At 38.6% G+C, this 18,487-nt stretch overlaps 1 gene segment (V, D, J or C); it reads right to left on the bottom strand.

Moving 5' to 3' along the window:
* LOC100439230 (T cell receptor alpha chain constant-like) overlaps window positions 1–13,158 on the bottom strand; it is a 361,622-nt gene extending 348,464 nt beyond the window's left edge. Inside the window, 2 exon segments of the C gene segment in view lie at window positions 12,369–12,659; window positions 13,119–13,158. Coding sequence covers window positions 12,369–12,659; window positions 13,119–13,158 — 331 coding nt within the window.
* Between the last annotated feature and the right edge of the window lie 5,329 nt (window positions 13,159–18,487).

Here is an 18,487-nt window from a genome sequence, read left to right as displayed (position 1 = left end):
TTTCTATGAGAAACTGGGGTTCAAAGGCTATGTAACAGGGGTCATGGGGCAAGTAAGTGACAGTCTTTTGGTTACTTTCTTTCTTTTCTTTTCTTTTCTTTTTTTTTTTTTTTTTGACAGTGTTTTGTTCTTGTTGCCCAGGCTGGAGTACAATGGTGTGATCTCAGCTCACCGCAACCTCCGCCTCCCAGGTTCAAGGGATTCTCCTGCCTCAGCCTCCCAAGTAGCTGGGATTACAGGCATGCACCACCACACCTGGCTAATTTTGTATATTTAGTAGAAATGACATTTCTCCATGTTGGTCAGGCTGGTCTCGAACTCCCAACCTCAGGTGATCCACCCGCCTCTGCCTCCAAAAGTGCTAGGATTACAGGCATGAGCCCCCTTGCCTGGCCAGTTACTTTCTTTATATCATCATACATGCAGAAAATATAACCACAGCATAATGGACCACTACCTGTTAACTGGAAAAGCCAGGAGTCATTCATGTTAGGAAGATCATAACATGATTCAAATGATCCTACATTACCATGTATCAGGGGAACCCGCCCCCAATATTTCAATGTAGGTTCTTTCTATTTTCCCTAAGTGTCAGCCAGTCTGAGAAATAAAGAGAAAGAGTACAAAGAGAGGAATTTTACAGCTGGGCCACCAGGGGTGACATCACATATCTGTAGGTCCATGATGCCCACCTGAGCCGCAAAACCAGCAAGTTTTTATTAGGGTTTTTAAAAGGGGAGGGGGTGTATGAACAGGGAGTAGGTCACAAAGATCACATGCTTCAAAGGGCAAAAGGCAGAGCAAAGATCACATGCTTCTGAGGAAACAGGACCAGAGCAAAGTCAGAAACTCCTGATAAGGGTCTATGTTCAGCGGTGCACATATTGTCTTGATAAACATCTTAACAGAAAACAGGGTTCAAGAGCAGAGAACCAGTCTGACCTCAAATTTACCAGGGCTGGGGTTTCCCAATCCTAGTAAGTCTGAAGGTACTGCAGGAGACCAGGGGGTATCTCAGTCCTTAGTTCAACCACATAGGACAGACACTCCCAGAGCGGCTGTTTATAGACCTCCCCCAAGGAATGCAATTATTTTCCTAGGGTCTTAATATTGTATTCCTTGCTAGGAAAAGAATTTAGCGATATCTCTCCTACTTGCATGTCCATTTATAGGCTGTCTGCAAGAAGAAAAATATGGCTCTATTTTGCCCAACCCCGCAGGCAGTCAGACCTTATGGTTGTCTTCCCTTGTTCCCTAAAATCGCTGTTATTCTGTTCTTTTTCAAGGTGCACTGATTTCACATTGTTTAAACACACATGTTTTACAATCAATTTTTACAGTAGTGGTCCTGAGGTGATGTACATCCTCAGCTTATGAAGACAACAGGATTAAGAGATTAAAGTAAGACAGGCGTGAGAAATTATAAGAGTTTTATTTGGGAACTGATAAATGTCCATGAAATCTTCACAATTTATGTTCAGAGATTGAAGTAAAGACAGGTGTAAGAAATTATAAGAGTATTATTAGAGACGTGATAAATGTCCATGAAATCTTCACAATTTATGTTCCTCTGCCACGGCTTCAGCTGGTCCCTCCGTTTGGGGTCCCTGTCTTCCCACAACAACGATGACCTTTAGTGCTCTTTGTGGGGAAGAAGGGAAAGAAACTGAAAATAATTTAAAGAAATGCCTAAATGCAGACCCTTCAACAGGCAGGGAAAGGGAAAGAATTCTATCACAAAAAAATACCATGTCTCTGACACTTCTTAATTGCATGAATTTGAACAAGTTACTTAACTTCTCTGAAAATCACTTTACTCATCAGTAATAGGAGGATAATAATACCTACCTCAAAAAAATATTGTGAGGATCATAAAAGGTCCTGGGAGTACCTAGTACTCTTTGCCATTTACATAATGTTTGTTATATATATTATGTTAATATGTGGCAGGTAATGTGTATTGTTTATCTCATACATATTTCCAACTTCATTTTTACAGAATTTGAAAAAATGATTCTAAAATTAATATGGGACCAAAAAAGGGCTTGAATAGCCAAAGTAATCCTTAGCAATCCTAAGTAATCCTAAGTCCCATAGTATGTGGGACTCTTTACCACTCTAGGAAATAGATGTTATTCATTTTTCAGTTGAATCTAAGTTCAGAGAGATTCAGTCACATGCCCAAGGTTATCCAGTTTGGAAGTAGGAGGACTAGTATTTGAGTGATATCTAAGATTACAAACCTTTACTTTTTTGACTGTGCTGCCTCTGAAACAGTTAAATTTTCATATGTTTTCTTAGACAAACTAGTTCCCCTGCCTATTCTTTCATGTGGAAGTTTTGTTGATATAGTCATGCCTTGCTCAACTACAGGGGTTCTGAGAAATGCATCATTAGGTAATTTTGCCATTGTGCAAACATCTTAAGAGCGTACTGGTCTAGATGGTATAGGCTGCTACATGATAGGCTATGTGGTGTAGCCTATTGCTCCTGGGCTACAAACCTGCACAGGATGTTATTGTACTGAATACTGTAGGTAATTGTAACAATGGTAAGTCTTTGTGTATCTAAACATAGACAAGGTATAGTTAATAGAATATTATTCTACGTATTGTCAAGCAATAAAATCTTTAATTTTTTCCTCTGAATCATGTTGTCTTTCTAAAATAATTGGAATAAAAACATGTTTTAAAAACTGCTGACACAGAGATCAAGACCATCCTGGCCAATATGGTGAAACCCTGTCTCTACCAAAAATACAAAAATTAGCTGGGTGTGGTGGCGCATGTCTGTAATCCCAGCTACTCAGGAGGCTGAGGCAGGAGAATGGCTTGAACCCAGGAGGCAGAGATTGCAGTGAGCTGAGATTGCACCACTGCACTCCAGCCTGGCAACAGAGCGAGACTCCATCTCAAAAAAAAAAAAAAAAAAAAAATGCTGACAGTATGTTGCCTGCGTCCCTGCTGATGGGAACTGACCAAACACTGGCAGCCTACACTATGGCTGAGAAGTGTGGGAAAAAATATTTTATGACAAAAACATCTTTTCTATCCTACTGCCACCGTAACTGAGAATATATCATTTGAGGAGACTTTCTTGGAATCTCCTCTACAACTCTTTTTCAAATACAAACAGTCCAGGGAGACCTAACCTAGAACATTACATTGAGATGTAAGTTAGGCTATAAACTACTTTATTTTAGAGATTGATTGGAGAGATATATATCTACTCAATAGTGTAGGAGAAGATTCTGGAAAGCAATTCAGTGACTAGAAATATCAGGCTTTGGGCAGGCACAGAGTATTAAAAGGCCACAGAGTACTACTATGGGTTGAGTAAAAAAAGCAGGAGCAGTAGAATAGGGGGGAGGCAATGATAAAGGAATGGCAAGAGACTAAAGGCAGATTTTTCATATGTCCAAATTCTGCTACAGCTGGCCCTGGGTTCAGAACTTTTATCAAAGGCAGTAAGATAAAACAAGTTTTTTTAAAAAGTCTGCAGGGTGAGTTCTGCCGCAAAAACTGTTGAATATGATTTGCTTCTCTTTGAAGCTATTAGGGAGGTGAGAGCCAACTGGATGTGGCTACAGCTTGCAGGCAGCAAGAACAGGTGAGGCCTGTGGTTGTTGAGAGTGGAAAACCCTTTGTTTCTCCCCTACATACCCACTCTACACATCGGGGGTCTCACAAACTGCTGGAGGAATCAGAATAGAATTATCCAGCACAGTAAGGAGGTGCTAATATTTGTAAACCTATTTCTCAGGACATGATAAAACACATGGCAGTCCTTGAGGCTTTCTCTAAGTCCTACAACTCACTGAGGATAGATCATTTTCCCCATTCTCATTCCCGCCATTGCCCTTTTAAGAACATCCAAAGCTTGGCCTAAGGTTTTAGTAATGAATCTCTTTACATTTGCATTAGAGTCTTCTGTTTCACATGTGGTGTTTCAATTAATAAAATATAGCGAGGCTAGATGAGAATACATCATCTTTATTTTGAAATTTAGAAACCGTCCCAAAGAGGTTCTGTTCTTTGAGCACAACCACACAGGTGGCAGGTGCGGTATAATCCAGGCCCTCATCCTTTCCATCTACTTGTGGAGTTTCCTATAGAGAAAATATACTGTTAAATTCTGCAGATTTCCTCTTAAATGCTTTTATTTCTTATTTTAAGAATTGCTCTGCTTTATATAAAATTTAATGTTAGTTATTTTCTCTCTGAACATTGAAAATGTAATTCAAATCTCAGTTGGTTTCCATTGTTATTTTTGAGAAGTCAGCTGTCAGTTTACTTCTTTGAAGACAGTCCTTTTTCCCCCTCCCCTTCTGATTTTTAAGATTTTCTTCTTGATTTAAGATTTTCTGCTGTTTTACTCTGAACACACAGACACACACACATGCACGCACGCATGCACACACACCACACTTCTTTTTATATAAATTGCCCAGGAATGTTTTTGTCTTTTTGAATTGTGAATTGATGTCTTTCATCCATTTTTTAAAAACTGTTCATCCATTATCTCTTCATATATTGTTTCTGCCTCACTCACCTTTCTTCTCTTTCTGGAACTCCATTTAATCATATTTTATACTTTCTCATTCTGTTTATTCTGTGTAGCTCTTCTTCCTACTATTGTAACTCTCAGCTTTTTGTCTTGGCAAGTTGTCAAGGCTGCAGCATAATAGACTAGGTCCCAGAGGAAGTGAAGACAAGGAAGTGAAGTAAGGAATTTAAGGCTAAGATTTGTTTTATGAATTTGATCAACATAGTTGAGAAGTGGGCATAAGAATAAATAATTATTTGACTTAAATCTAGCAGGCTCATATCTGGCACACTAAAGTCCTACTAAGGTAGTGGCATGAGTAAAAAAAGGCTCTAGAATTTGGAGACAAGTTTTCTGGTGAAAATCTTATGTTGTGATATTTACTTAAAATATGAAAGGCTGTGGCTATGGATGGCCCTATTTAATAGATCTACTTATAAGACAGCATTTATGTGGGGTTAAAGTTAGCACAGAATATAGCAAAATTTTCTGCTTATTTTAATCCATCCCCTTTTTTTCTGACTGTGGTATCTATAAGAATTCTCACTATGATGGTGAATAGATAAGCCTGATAGATTCAGCCGCTTACTGAAGGTCTAGAAAATATCGGTTCCTTATTTCATTGGTTTTTACAGTGGAAAACTTTCGGGTGATTCCCAAAGTGCACAAACAAATTATCTTCCTGCTAGGAGGCCATTTTTACCACAATAATAATTATAATACCTATGTCCTGTAAGAAAACTAAGTTCACAATCTCCCTTACTGTCCAGATATTGCTGATTAGAATTTACTGGCTTCCTGGGACATGCTAGGCCCTGTAAACAAAAACAAGACTAATTCTTTCACCTGATTTATAATGGAATTGCCAAGAGCTGTTAGAAAAGGAACTAAACCTTGCACTCAAGGCAGGAGGAAAAAAACCTGGTTCCTGCCTTCTTTCTTCTAATCACTCACTCTTTCCACTTACTCCATCCCAGCATTCCTATCAGGGGCTATCCCTAAGGAGGTAGACAGAGCTGGTCACTGCTCATTGCACACTAGGAAAAGTCATGCTGATATCTTTTCCCATAGGGAAATTTCTGCTGCCCAGAATCAAAACCAATGTCTGGAGCTCAGCCTTGTTCAGTTTGTTAGACATTCTGAGACAGAATCACTGGAGAAGATGAATTATTTTCTCAGAATAGGAAATTGGCTTTTGATGGGGGAGAAAAAAAGAGGAGAAGGGTAAGTTGCATGTCATATAACCTATTTGCTTAGGCTGACCTTAGATGCTGATGTGAGTTTAACAGTTTCTTTCTCCTGATAATATTGGTTTACCAGTCTTGTGGGACATGGCAGGTTAGTCTTTAAACATCCTTATGACTACTTATCTTTATACTTTAAATCCTTAATATTCCTAACATTCTATTGGAGACAATATCTTTATATTATTTCCCAATTAGAAAAATTTGATTTTAGGTTAAAATGCAAACATGTACACTCTTTAGTTTGAGATTTGTATATGTATATGCATATTTACACACATAGGTAAGTGTCGCTTTACTCGGAACATTTCATGAAAATCAGAAATTTATGTGCTTCTTTCCTGCCTGCTTTTCCTCTTACCACGTTGCCAAACATTTTCTTTCACGGGCTTCTCTCTTTTCTGTCTTTCCTGGTTATTTTAGCAAACTTTTCTCCCAGTGGGTGGTATAGGTAACATTTCTTTAAAACAGAAAATAATCTAATTCGACTTGATTTTTAAAAATCTTCCCTGACTTTGGCCAACATAAATGTTCATTCCCATTTTACATGCAATTTCTTTTGAAACCAGGTCACTAGGCAGTTTCTGATGACAGGAGACCATTATATTCCTCCTTTCTTTTCTAAATTTAAAGAATAGAACATCTCCTAGTTAGGTTGGAGCCATATCATGTTGATCAACTTCCCTACTTTTATCTGAGAAGTTTGACTTACTTGAAATTGTCATTGTTTGATTAATAGTAGAAATACTATTTCAAATATTGAGGGCTTGCAATACACCAGATACTTAATATATGTAATCTATAACCTTACTTCATCCTAATAAGAACATATGAATAAAATAATATGATTGTATCAACTTTACAGAGGGAAAATAGAGACTTGGAAAGTTAAAGTTATTGGTCAACATCACATAGCTTTTAAGAAACATGTGAATTATTTCTCTCTAACCTATGATCTTATCAGTTATTCAGTATCAGTTTAATACTTCTAAACACCCACTTTAGGCCAGCACTATTCTGATGTGGAGTGGATGATGAAGGTAAGATCTTCTCCACTTCATACTGAGACAACTGGGAAATAATTCTTTAAGCTGGTAATTTGGAGTGGCCAGAAGAATACTGAGGATAGAATATAAATAAAAGCAGAATGAGAAGAGAAGTGGAGGCCAGTCTAAGACTGCATTAGGTATTTATTAATATATTCCCCTCTCTCTAGCTCACTCTATCTATCTATCTAATCTACCTATTATCTATCTATCTATCTATCTATCTATCTATCTACCTATCTATCTACCATCTATCTAATAACCTAGCTACCTATAATCTATCACCTATTTGTCTATCTAAACATTTGTCTTTTTCTATATCTGTACTACAAACTTAGAAAAAACTATTGCCCATGACTCCTCAGTATGGATATTCTAATACTCTTGGTACAATGTTAATATGTGACAAAGAATCTGACAAACAATGCACAATTTCTTTTTATTAGCAAGGTGGGTAAACAGCAAGGGGAAAGAAGTTCCTTGGCACAACAGGGACATAATATTCGTGCATAGTTCTTGCATAAATCACTGAAATTCATGCTATTCTCATTCTAATTTGATGTTCTATCTACTAAAAAGTAACATAACTACCAGACAATAAAGTCAAATTAAATTTGGGATTAGTGATACAGCTCCCCCTTGTATCATTCCTACTCTCCTCCCCATTTTTCCAATAAGACAATTGCAACGTTCTGAGGCTTCATGTCTTGGCAAAGGTCCCAGCCACATCTCAGGAGCCCCATGTCAGAAGATCATATGTGGCCCAGCTGCAGGTTTGGAGACAGCTGATAGAGGCCTGAAGATCACTGTGCGTTTGCTCCACAGAGGTAGATGCCTGCTTGGCTGGGCTGGGAGGCTGTGATATGCAGGGAACTTTGCTGCTTTTTCTCATCCAACTTGGCAGTTATCTTTTCATGACTTTTCTCTTCCCCACCTTTCTGTAGCATCATCAAGAAGATAAGACTTTCACCATACTTTTGCTTGTACCAGTATAAGCCATATAACGTCTTTGATGATGTGCAGTTTATGGTGAGATTGTTTCCCTCTTGGACGATCGAGGACTGAGAACTCTGCTCCAGTTCTTGGCTACTGACCCCTGTTCAAAAAGACAATGTAAAGAAAATACAGAAGACCCTCATAAGATTTTCATGGTCATGGTAGGGATGATGTTTCTCTCCCCCTTCCCACGCCTCCTAGGCAGCAGAATTGTCACATTAAAACAAAGTATTGTCATTTTTTTTTCAACACATATCTGGCTCTCAAAAGGGCATTCCCAGAACAGAATATGACTGGACTCTTGCCCTCAGGATGCTGTCATCATCTCACAATTCTCCCAGACTAACCACATACTCACAGGCTGCTTGGAACCCCAATATCCCTAGGAGTACTTGCAGAACAGTCTCCATCCCTTAGCTACTTAGAAAACACAGTTAAATCAGATTTTACTGAATGAGCTTCCCCAGCAGAAGTTACTTTGCTCATTGGTGCAGGAGATTGCACCAATCAGAAGCCATACTGGATTCCTGTTTGTTCAGCCCTGTACAATCTTACTCAAATACTTTTTTAACACTGCCACTCTTTGGCCAGACTGAGAAATGCTGAATAATGGACAAGTTTTCTGGAGTTAATTTATATATGACATAGATCTATTTATTGCAATAAAATATGCCACTTATGAGATAAAGAAAGAGATAAATCTCATAACATGTTACTCTTGCATGCTTGAGAAAGTTTACCCTTCATAATTAAGAGAAAGTAAAAAATTCTGTTCTCTATAGTACAGAGTGATTATTTTTCCATATTTATCTCTATCTACTTTTGTTTTGAGCCTTCTTAAAAACTACTTTTCTGAGGTACACTTTGCATATAATAAATTACATATGTTTACAAGGTGCAATATGATAATTTTTGACATGGTCATACAAATGTGAAATCATCATCACAATTAAGATAAAGAACATATGCACCACTCCCCAAAGCTTCCTTGTGTTCCTTGTTAATCCTTTCTGCATACCTTTCCAATATATCATCCCAATGCCTATTCCACCCCAGGCAATCTCTAGTCTGCCTTCTCTTACTATAGATTTTCTAGAGTTTTATGTAAACAGAATAATACAGTATCTACTTTCTGTCATCTGGTTTCTTTCAGCATATTTATTTTGAGATTGTATCTGTTAGCTTGGGCTGCCATAATAAAATACCATAGACTGTGTGGCTAAAACAATGGAAATTTATTCTCATGGTTCTGGAGGCTGGGAAGTCCAAGATCAAGGTGCTGGAAGATCTCATGTCTGGTGAGGGCCTGCTTCCTGGTTCCTAGATGGCAGTTTCTTGTGGTGTCCTCACATGACAGAAAGAACAAGAAAGTTCTCTAGGGTCTCTTTTATAAGGGAACTAATCCCATTCAAGAGGGCTACACTTTTATGACCTGATCATCTCCTCAAAGACCTACTTCCTAAAACCATCACACTGGGGGTTAGGATTTCAACACATGAATTTGCAGGGGAGAACACAAATATTCAGTTAATGACAAATTGTTGTGGTATTTTTGTTGAAAATCAACTATGTATGTGTTGGCCTATTATTGGACCCTTTATTGTGTTCCAATGTTCTATTTGTCTATCTTTATATCATATCATAGTCTCTTGATTATTGTAACTTTAAAAGTATTAATATCAGTAGTGTAAGTTCCTCAATTTGTTTTTTTTTTAAAGAATTTTTTTTTGCTGTTATAGTCCCTTGGCATTTTCATATAAATCAGACCCACTTGTCAATTTCTATGAAAATTTCTGTCGGGATTTTGATTGGAATGACATTGAATCTATAGGTCAGTTTGGAGAGAATCTTAATGAGTCTTCTAATCCACAAACACAATAACTCTTTCCATTTATTTAGATCTTAAATTTATCTCAGAATTTTTTAAATATCTTTTAGTGTACAGGCCTTAGACATCTGTTGTCAAATGTATTCATACACACACACACACACACACGCCAGAATTGAAATTTATTTATTTATTTATTTATTTGAGACAGAGTCTCATTCTGTTGCCCAGGCTGGAATGAAGTGGTGTAATCTTGGCTTACGGCAATCTCTGCCTCCCAGGTTCCAGTGATTCCTGTGTCTTAGTCCCCTGAGTAGCTGGGATTACAGGTGTGTGCCACAACAACTGGCTAATTTTTTATTTTTAGTAGAGACAGAGTTTTGTCACGCTGGCTACGCTAGTCTTGAATTCCTGGCCTCAAGCTATCTGCCTGCCTCAGCCTCCCAAAGTGCCGAGATTACAGGCATGAGCCACTGTGCCTGGCCCAGAATTGAAATTTATATACATAAAAATTGCATTCTTGAGATGAACTCCACTTTATTATTATGTATTATCCTTTTTATATATTGTTAGACTCAGTCTGCTAAAATTTTGTTAAAAGTTTTTTATGCATATGTATGCATAAATATATAAATGCATAAATATACATATGCATATCTATATAAATTTCAATTCTGCTTGTTTAGTGTTACTGTATGGAAGCAGCATTATTTTGTATATTGGCTTGTATCTTGCAATTTTGTCTAACTCATTTATTGGTTACAGTAGTTTTTTTGTCTGTAGGATTTGCTACACAGACAATTCTATTGTTTGCAAAATGATAGTTATGTTTTAAAAAGTTAAATATGGTTTCCTTTACCAAGTCAGTTAGCAATCTTTCAGGGTTTTGTGTTTAAGGTTTAAAGATAGATTATTTTGGATGTGCTACCTCCCTCTAGGGACAAGTCTCAGCAAAGAGCTTCCTACCACAATTCTCTAAGAAAGAGAATTATTTTCAGTCACTTCGGAGCTTTTAGAATTATTTCTATGTTGTTTTCTCAATTATTATATTCCTTTTGTTTTCCATGGTATCTTGTTCTTCCCATGTTTGAAGGCAGTTCCCAAAGCACATGTTATTCATTGTACAGCATAGGATTTGGCACGGATTAAAGATTTAATTTGTTGGGTGAATATATTAATTACTATTTACTCATAACATTATTAGGAGAAGTTATGTGGAGTGACTCTTGAAATTATTCCGAAAAAGCTTCTAATTTTTTGAAAACAAATTGAGCAGAAGTATCCAAAGTAAAGGCAAATGCCAGATTAGATCTGCGGGCAAAATTCAAATAGCACACCAACCCTCGTTCTCCATCCTCCAAAAAAGAAAAATCCACAAATTTGTAATAGGTAAAGCCTGGTTTCCTTTATCTTTTTGTCTCATTGCATTGGTTAGATTCTCTAGGATAATGTTGAATAGAAACGGTGAGAGTAGACATTTTTGCCACGTTCCTGATCTTGGGTTAGATTGTTAAAGCCATTTTGGGATGCAACTTTTCAATATCTATAAAAATATAAAATAGGCATATCTTTTGATCCAGTAATTCCACTTCTAGGAATCTATAAGGAATATGTACACACACACACACACACACATCATATATACTTATATATGTAGAGATAATATAGGTGAGGTAAGTAAAATTATTATACAACCATACTATGAACATTTGTAGATATTGAAAAGAATAAGGCCAGTTTATACACACATGCATACACATGTATCTTGGTATGAACACACCTCAAAAAACTATTTTTAAATAAAAATAAAAGCAAGTTGCAGAAAAATACACATGGTATGATCCAATTTATGTAATAAAATTGGGTAGATATTTATGTGAGTATCCATGTAAATGAAAAGAAGTATGATCATCAGGACACACTCCAAACTGTCAAAATGGGTTATTGTAGGAATTGAAGAGAAAATGGGATGGAGATGGAGACATTCAGTTTGGGTCTTTAAGGTTTTACTTCTCATACTTAATAGTTTGAATCTTTTACAATGAAAAAAGATTTGTGTATTTTTGTGTAATAATAGAGATATTTCAACATAGATTTAAAAAGTGAAATCAATATTCACATATCCACCACTTTCTTGCTTCCTTCCAGAAATCATCTATATCCCAAGAGTATGTGCTATGGATGAGTAAAAAATAAAATTTCAAATTTTTTGTAAGGGCAAATGAATCAATTTCTGAAATTCATTTCCATTATTGAGAGGTTGGAAGGACAAATGTGATATAATATTCAAAGCCCAGGCACTTCCCTGGGGCTAGATGAAGAAACACTTTGGGACTACCAGATGATGGTTCTCATCTTTTATAGTGAGATCTACATGGAAAGAAAGAGTTGATTAAAAGAAATGGTCCTGGAAAATTCTTATTTCCTTTCTTCGTGATTGCAGAATTCCAATTGTGATTCTTCATCTCTTTGCCAAGTTTCTCAGTTCTTTCTTCAGGATTTCTTAGCTATTCTTTCTCAGTTTCTTCATTCCTTTAATCCTCTCATTAATTTCCTTGCCACCTCCTCTTTACTTCTTTTCCCTTTTCTTCTTTAAATTTTCTTCTTCCTCTATTAGACTTCTGCTCCTTCTTGTGCAGTGGCCTCGTTAGATGCCTTCCCTTTCACCACCAAGGAGATATTGCACAGTTGCAGCCCCATCTGTCCCACTGTGGTCTCTCAAGATGCAGTAGTACACAGCAGCATCTCTCAAGGTAGCACGGTACAGGATCAAGGTACTGGACTTTCTGTCTTCAGCGATTGTCAGAGAGGCCATTCTGTTGTTCACATTGCTTGTAAGACCATGAATCACGTACTCTGGACCCTGGGAGGGAAGCTGTCGGTACCAATGTATGTAATCAGTTCCACTGATTGTGGAGTGGTTACAAGGCAAGTGAACAGGCTCTTCTTCATTACTCTCCATTGAATTTGGCTGTGTGGTCTTAGCATCACCCGTAATACCTACGCGGTTGAAAAACAGCAGATTAGCTCTGGATCATCAGCTCTTGGTGCATCTGAACGTCAGGTTCACCACTGCTCCAGAACTGTCCTCCCTGCCCTACTCCATATTTGAGTATTTTTATGTGTGTTGCACAGGGCAAGCGAAATATTACTGGTATTTATTTGTTCCTGAGCTATTCAGAGCCACAAGGCCAAAAATAAATTTCCCATCTTCCATGACCCTTGAGCTCAATGAACCTAAAACTCCTTACAGCTTGAGAGCTGTGAGACCTGGAGAATCTTCTCTGAGTAGTGGATAAGACCAGCCCCTCACACTGATGCTCAGACACCCTCGAGAAACATATAGACACAAATTCTTTCCAGCAATTGGTAAATCATGGTAGAAAACATGGAGACAGCAGGTAACTCTCTTTTGTCATTAGCCACAAAACTATCCTTTCTTAGGCCCAGAACACTTACCCAAAGATAGGAGTACAGTAATGCTTGTCACCAACTTCATTGTTCAAGTGCACATTGAGGTTCCAGGCCCCAGAACTCAGAATCTGTGTCTGATCCTAGGTCAGAGGAGGTCCCAAGCAACAAAGCAGCAGCCACAGCACATCCCACATCAGGCAGGTTTCAATTTGAGTGCTCCCCAGAGATCGTCAGTTAAAGATAGAGCAGCTTCCTGGTTAGGTCTAGCCCACCCCCAGGTTTAAACATAAATTTTAAAAGAAGATAAAATACAATTACTATTTGTTAATTAAAAAAATAAAACTTCAAAAAGAGGGGAGGAATATTTTCTTTAAATCCAGCTTTAATTCAGAAAGTTTGCATTAAGATCATTTTCAAGGTTGAAACTCAAGTAGGCTACATCTAAAGGAGTAAATGGGATTACCCATCCCTTATTGCGGTAAGGAAAAAACCCACCATTAATTGGTAGTTTGACAATCCATTGAGCTGTTAAGAAATGCCCTTTATTCCAAGAAGTCTATGTGAGCCCTGTGCTGTAAGGGAAAGAAGGGAATTTCTATCCACATCTTCAGGGCGAGTAAGTCTTAGAAGCAGTAGCATAAAATTTGATTTCAACAGTTAGAAACTTCTTTCTGGTAAAAAAAAATTACCATGAGCAAAATTGAAAATCAAATGACACAATGAAAGAAGTTATTTGCAACGTATATAACAAAAGTAATTTCATAATTGTATAATACTGCTGTGCTAAGTGTGAAAGGAAAGAACAAATTTAGAACTCAGGTTAAAAGCCAAGTTTCCTGGTACTCAGGTCTCCCACACTGGCTCCTGGAATAATGTCCTAAGTGTCTTCTAGATAGACATTGCCTGTGCCTCTGGTTTTGAGACAGGAGCCAATGGCTTGAATGGTCCCTCTTTCTATGCCACTTGAACTCCTCTTTAACATATGCTTTCTCATCTTCATGAGGCCTAGGAGTGGCATACATTGAAGACACGAAGGAGAAAGGAAGAAATGGGAAGAGGTTTGGAGAGGGAAATGAAATGATGCCATTTGACAAGAGAGGTAGAAGTAACTATGACGGGGTTTTTCTAGTTATTTTCAAAAGTGGTTATTAAAGAAATGGGAAGGGATAAAATTAAAATTACTCATTATCTCTGCTACAATAACTAAGCTTGTCAGTCCATTATAGCAACAAATATTTTACCGTTTAAAATTGAGTATTAATTATGTATTAATCACTTCTCTGTTTTTCCCATTCAGGGTCACTTCTGCTCTGCATTTGCGAAGGGGCTTACCCATGTCTTTGAAACTGTGCACACACTCAAAAAGAGATGATAAAGCACAAGGTGGCAAAAAGAATGAACATAAATTCCTTATACAACTCAATGACAACCTCACTCACCCTGGAAGGAGCTTGGATTTGCAGCTGTAACGGCTCCCTCTTGTGACTGTATATGTGAACTCCTTTACATAGAACTAGGAACCAAGTCAGTTAGCAATCTTTCAGGGTTTGCGTTTCAGGTATAAAGAGTTTCAGGTATAAAGATAGATTATTTTGGATGTGCTACCTCCCTCTAGTGACAAGGCTCAGCAAAGAGCTTCCTACCATAATTCTCTAAGAAAGGTCAAATTATTTTCAGTCACTTTGGGGTTTTAGAATTATTTCCTAAAATTCATAAGGAAACAAAAAAGAGCCCACATTGCCAAAGCAAGACTAACCAAAAAGAACAAATCTGGAAGCATCACATTACCTGACTTCAGGCTATACTCTAATGCCATAGTCACCAAAACAGCATGGTACTAGTATAAAAATAGGCACCTGGACCAATAGAACAGAATAGAGAAGCCAGAAATGAAGCCAAATTCTTACAGCCAACTGATCTTTGACAAATCAAACAAAAACATAATGTGGGGAAGGGACACCCTATTCAACAAATGGTTCTGGGTTAATTGGCTAGCCACATGTAGAAGAATGAAACTGGATCCTCATCTTTCACCTTATACAAAAATCAACTCAAGATGAATCAAAGACTTAAATCTAAGACCTAAAACCATAAAAATTCTAGAAGATACCATCAGAAAAACCCTTCCAGACACTGGCTTAGGCAAAGACTTCATGACCAAGAACCCAAAAGCAAATGTAACAAGAACAAAGATATGTAGACGGGACTTAATTAAACTAAAAAGCTTCTGCACAGCAAAAGAAACAATCAGCAGAGTTAACAGACAACCCACAGAGTGGGAGAAAATCTTCACAATCTATACATCTGACAAAGGACTAATATCCAGAATCTAACTGAATGACTCAAATCAGCAAGAAAAAACAAACAATCCCATCAAAAAGTGAGCTAAGGACATGACTAGACAGTTCTCAGAAAAGATATACCAATGGCCCACAAGCATCTGGAAATGCCAACATCATTATTTGTCAGGGAAATGCAAATCAAAACCACAATGTGATACCACCTCACTCCTGCAATAATGGTCATAATAAAAAAATTAAAAAAAATACCCATTGGTGTGGATGCAGTGAAAAGGGAACACTTTTACACTGTTGGTGGGAATGTAAACTAGTACAACCACTAGGAAAAACAGTGTGGAGATTCCTTAAAGAACTAAAAGTAGATCTACTGTTTGATCCAGCAATCCCACTACTAGGTATTTACCCAGAGGAAAATAAGTTATTATACAAAAAAGATACTTGCACATGCATGTTTATAGCAGCACAACTTGCAATTGCAAAAATATGGAACCAGCCCAAATGCCCATCAATCAACAACAGAATAAAGAAAATGTGGTATATATATGCCATGGAATACAACCCAGCCATAAAAAAGAACAAAATAATGGCATTTGCAGCAACCTAGATGGAATTGGAGATTATTATTCTAAGTGAAATGTATTCATCTGTTTTCATGGTGCTGATAAAGACATACCCGAGACTGGACAATTTACAAAGAAAGAGGTTTAATTGGACTTATAGTTCCACATGGCTGGGGAAGCCTCTCAATCATGGCGTAAGGCAAGAAAGAGCAAGTCTTGTCTTACACGGATAGTGGCAAGCAAAAAATGAGAGAGAGCTTGTGCAGGGGAATGCCTCTTTTTAAAACCATCAGATCTTGTGAGATTTATTCACTATCATGAGAACAGCATGGGAAAGACTTGCCCGCATTATTCAATTACCTCCCACTGAGTCCCTCCCACAACACATGGGAATTCAAGATGAGATTTGGGTGGGGACACAGCCAAACCACATACTTCCACCCCTGGCCCTTCCCAAATATCACTTCCCTGCATTTCAAAACTAATCATGCCTTCCCAACAATCCCCCAAAGTCTTAACTTATTTCAGCATTAACTCAAAAGTCCACAGTCTAAAGTCTCATCTGAGACAAGGCAAGTCCCTTCCACCTATGAGCCTGTAAAATCAAAAGCAGGTTTGTTACTTCCTAGATACAGTGGGGGTACAGACATTGGGTAAATACAGCCATTCCAAATGGGAGAAATTGCCAAAACAAAGGGGCTATAGGCCCCATGCGAGTCCAAAATCCAGCGGTGCAGTCAAATCTTAAAGCTCCAAAATGATCTCCCTTGACTCCATGTCTCACATCCAAGTCACACTGATGTAAGAGGTGGGCTCCCATGGTCTTAGGGAGCTCCATCCCTGTGGCCTTGCAGGGTACAGCCTCCCTACTGGCTGCTTTCATAGGCTGGCATTGAGTATCTGTAGCTTTTCTAAGTGTGTGGTGTAAACTGTCAGTGGATGTACCATTCTGGGGTCTGGAGGATGGTGGCCCTCTTCTAACAGCTCCACTAGGCAGTGCTCCAGTAGAAGCTCTATATGGGGGTCTGATCTCACATCTCCCTTCAACATTGCCCTAGCAGAGGTTCTCCATGAGAGCCCTGCCCCTGCAGCAAACTTCTGCCTGGACATCCAGGTGTTTCCATACATCTTCTGAAATCTAGGTGGAGGTTCCCAAACCTCAATTCTTGACTTCTGTGCACTTGCAGGCTCACCACCAAGTGGAAGCTGCCAAGCCTTGAGGCTTGCACCCTCTGAAGCCATGGCCTGAGCTCTATGTTGGCCCCTTTCAGCCATGGCTGGAGCAGCTGGAATGCAGGGCACCAAGTTCCTAAGCTGCACACAGCATGAGGACCCTGGGCCCAGCCCATGAAACCATATTTTCCTCCTAGGCCTTCAGGCCTGTGATGGGAGGGGCTGCCGTGAAGACCTCTGGCATGACTTGGAGACATTTTCCCCATTTGTCTTGAGGATTAACATTTGGCTCTTCATTATGGCTTGAATTTCTCCTCAGAAAATGGGATTTCCTTTTCTATTGCATTGTCAGGCTGCAAATTTTCCAAACTTTTATGCTCTGCTTCCCTTATAAAACTGAATGCTTTTAACAGCACCCAAGTCACCTCTTGAATGCTTCGGTGCTTAGGAATTTCTTCCGCCAGATACTGTAAATCATCTCTCCGAAGTTCAATGTTCCACAAATCTCCAGGGCAGGGGCAAAATGCTACCAGTCTCTTTGCTAAAACATAACAAAGTCACCTTTGCTCTAGTTCCAAGCAAGTTCCTTATCTCCACCTGAGACCACCTCATCCTGGAAGATGATATTGTTCGTATCACTATCAGCATTTTTGCCAAAGCCATTCAACAAGTCTCTAGGAAGCTCCAAACTTTCCCACATTTTCCTGTCTTCTTCTGAGCCCTCCAAACTGTTCCAGCCTGTGCCTGTTACCCAGTTCCAAGGTCACTTCCACATTTTTGGGTATCTTTTCATCAACGCTCCACTCTGCTGGTACCAATATGCTGTATTAGTCCATTTTCATGCTGCTGATAAAGACATACCAGAGACTGGGCAATTTACAAAAGAAAGAGGTTTAATTGGACTTACAGTTCCACCTGGCTGGGGAAGTCTCACAATCATGGCAGAAGGCAAGGAAGAGCAAGTCATATCTTGCATGGATGGTGGCAGGTAAAAAATGAGAGAGCTTGTGCAGGGGAATGCCTTTTAAAACCATCAGATCTTATGAGACTTATTTACTATCATGAGAACAGCATGGGAAAGCCCTGCTGCATAATTCAATTACCTCCCACCAGGTCTCTCCCACAACACACGGGAATTCAAAATGAGAATTTGATGGGGACACAGCCAAACCGTATCATGAAGTAGCTCAGGAATGGAAAACCAAACATCGTACATTCTCACTCATATGTGGGAGCTAAACTCTAAGACACAAAGGCATGAGAATGATACATTGGAATTTGAGGACTCGGGGGAAAGTGTGGGAGTGGTGAGGGATAAGAGACAACACATTTGGTACAGTGAACACTGCTTGGGTAATGGGTGCACCAAAATCTCAGAAAT

The sequence above is a fragment of the Pongo abelii genome, chromosome 15, assembly GCF_028885655.2.
Source record: "Pongo abelii isolate AG06213 chromosome 15, NHGRI_mPonAbe1-v2.0_pri, whole genome shotgun sequence".
Lineage (NCBI taxonomy): Eukaryota > Metazoa > Chordata > Mammalia > Primates > Hominidae > Pongo > Pongo abelii.
Note: the sequence above shows the minus strand (reverse complement) of the source record. Positions and strands in the feature narration are given on the sequence as shown.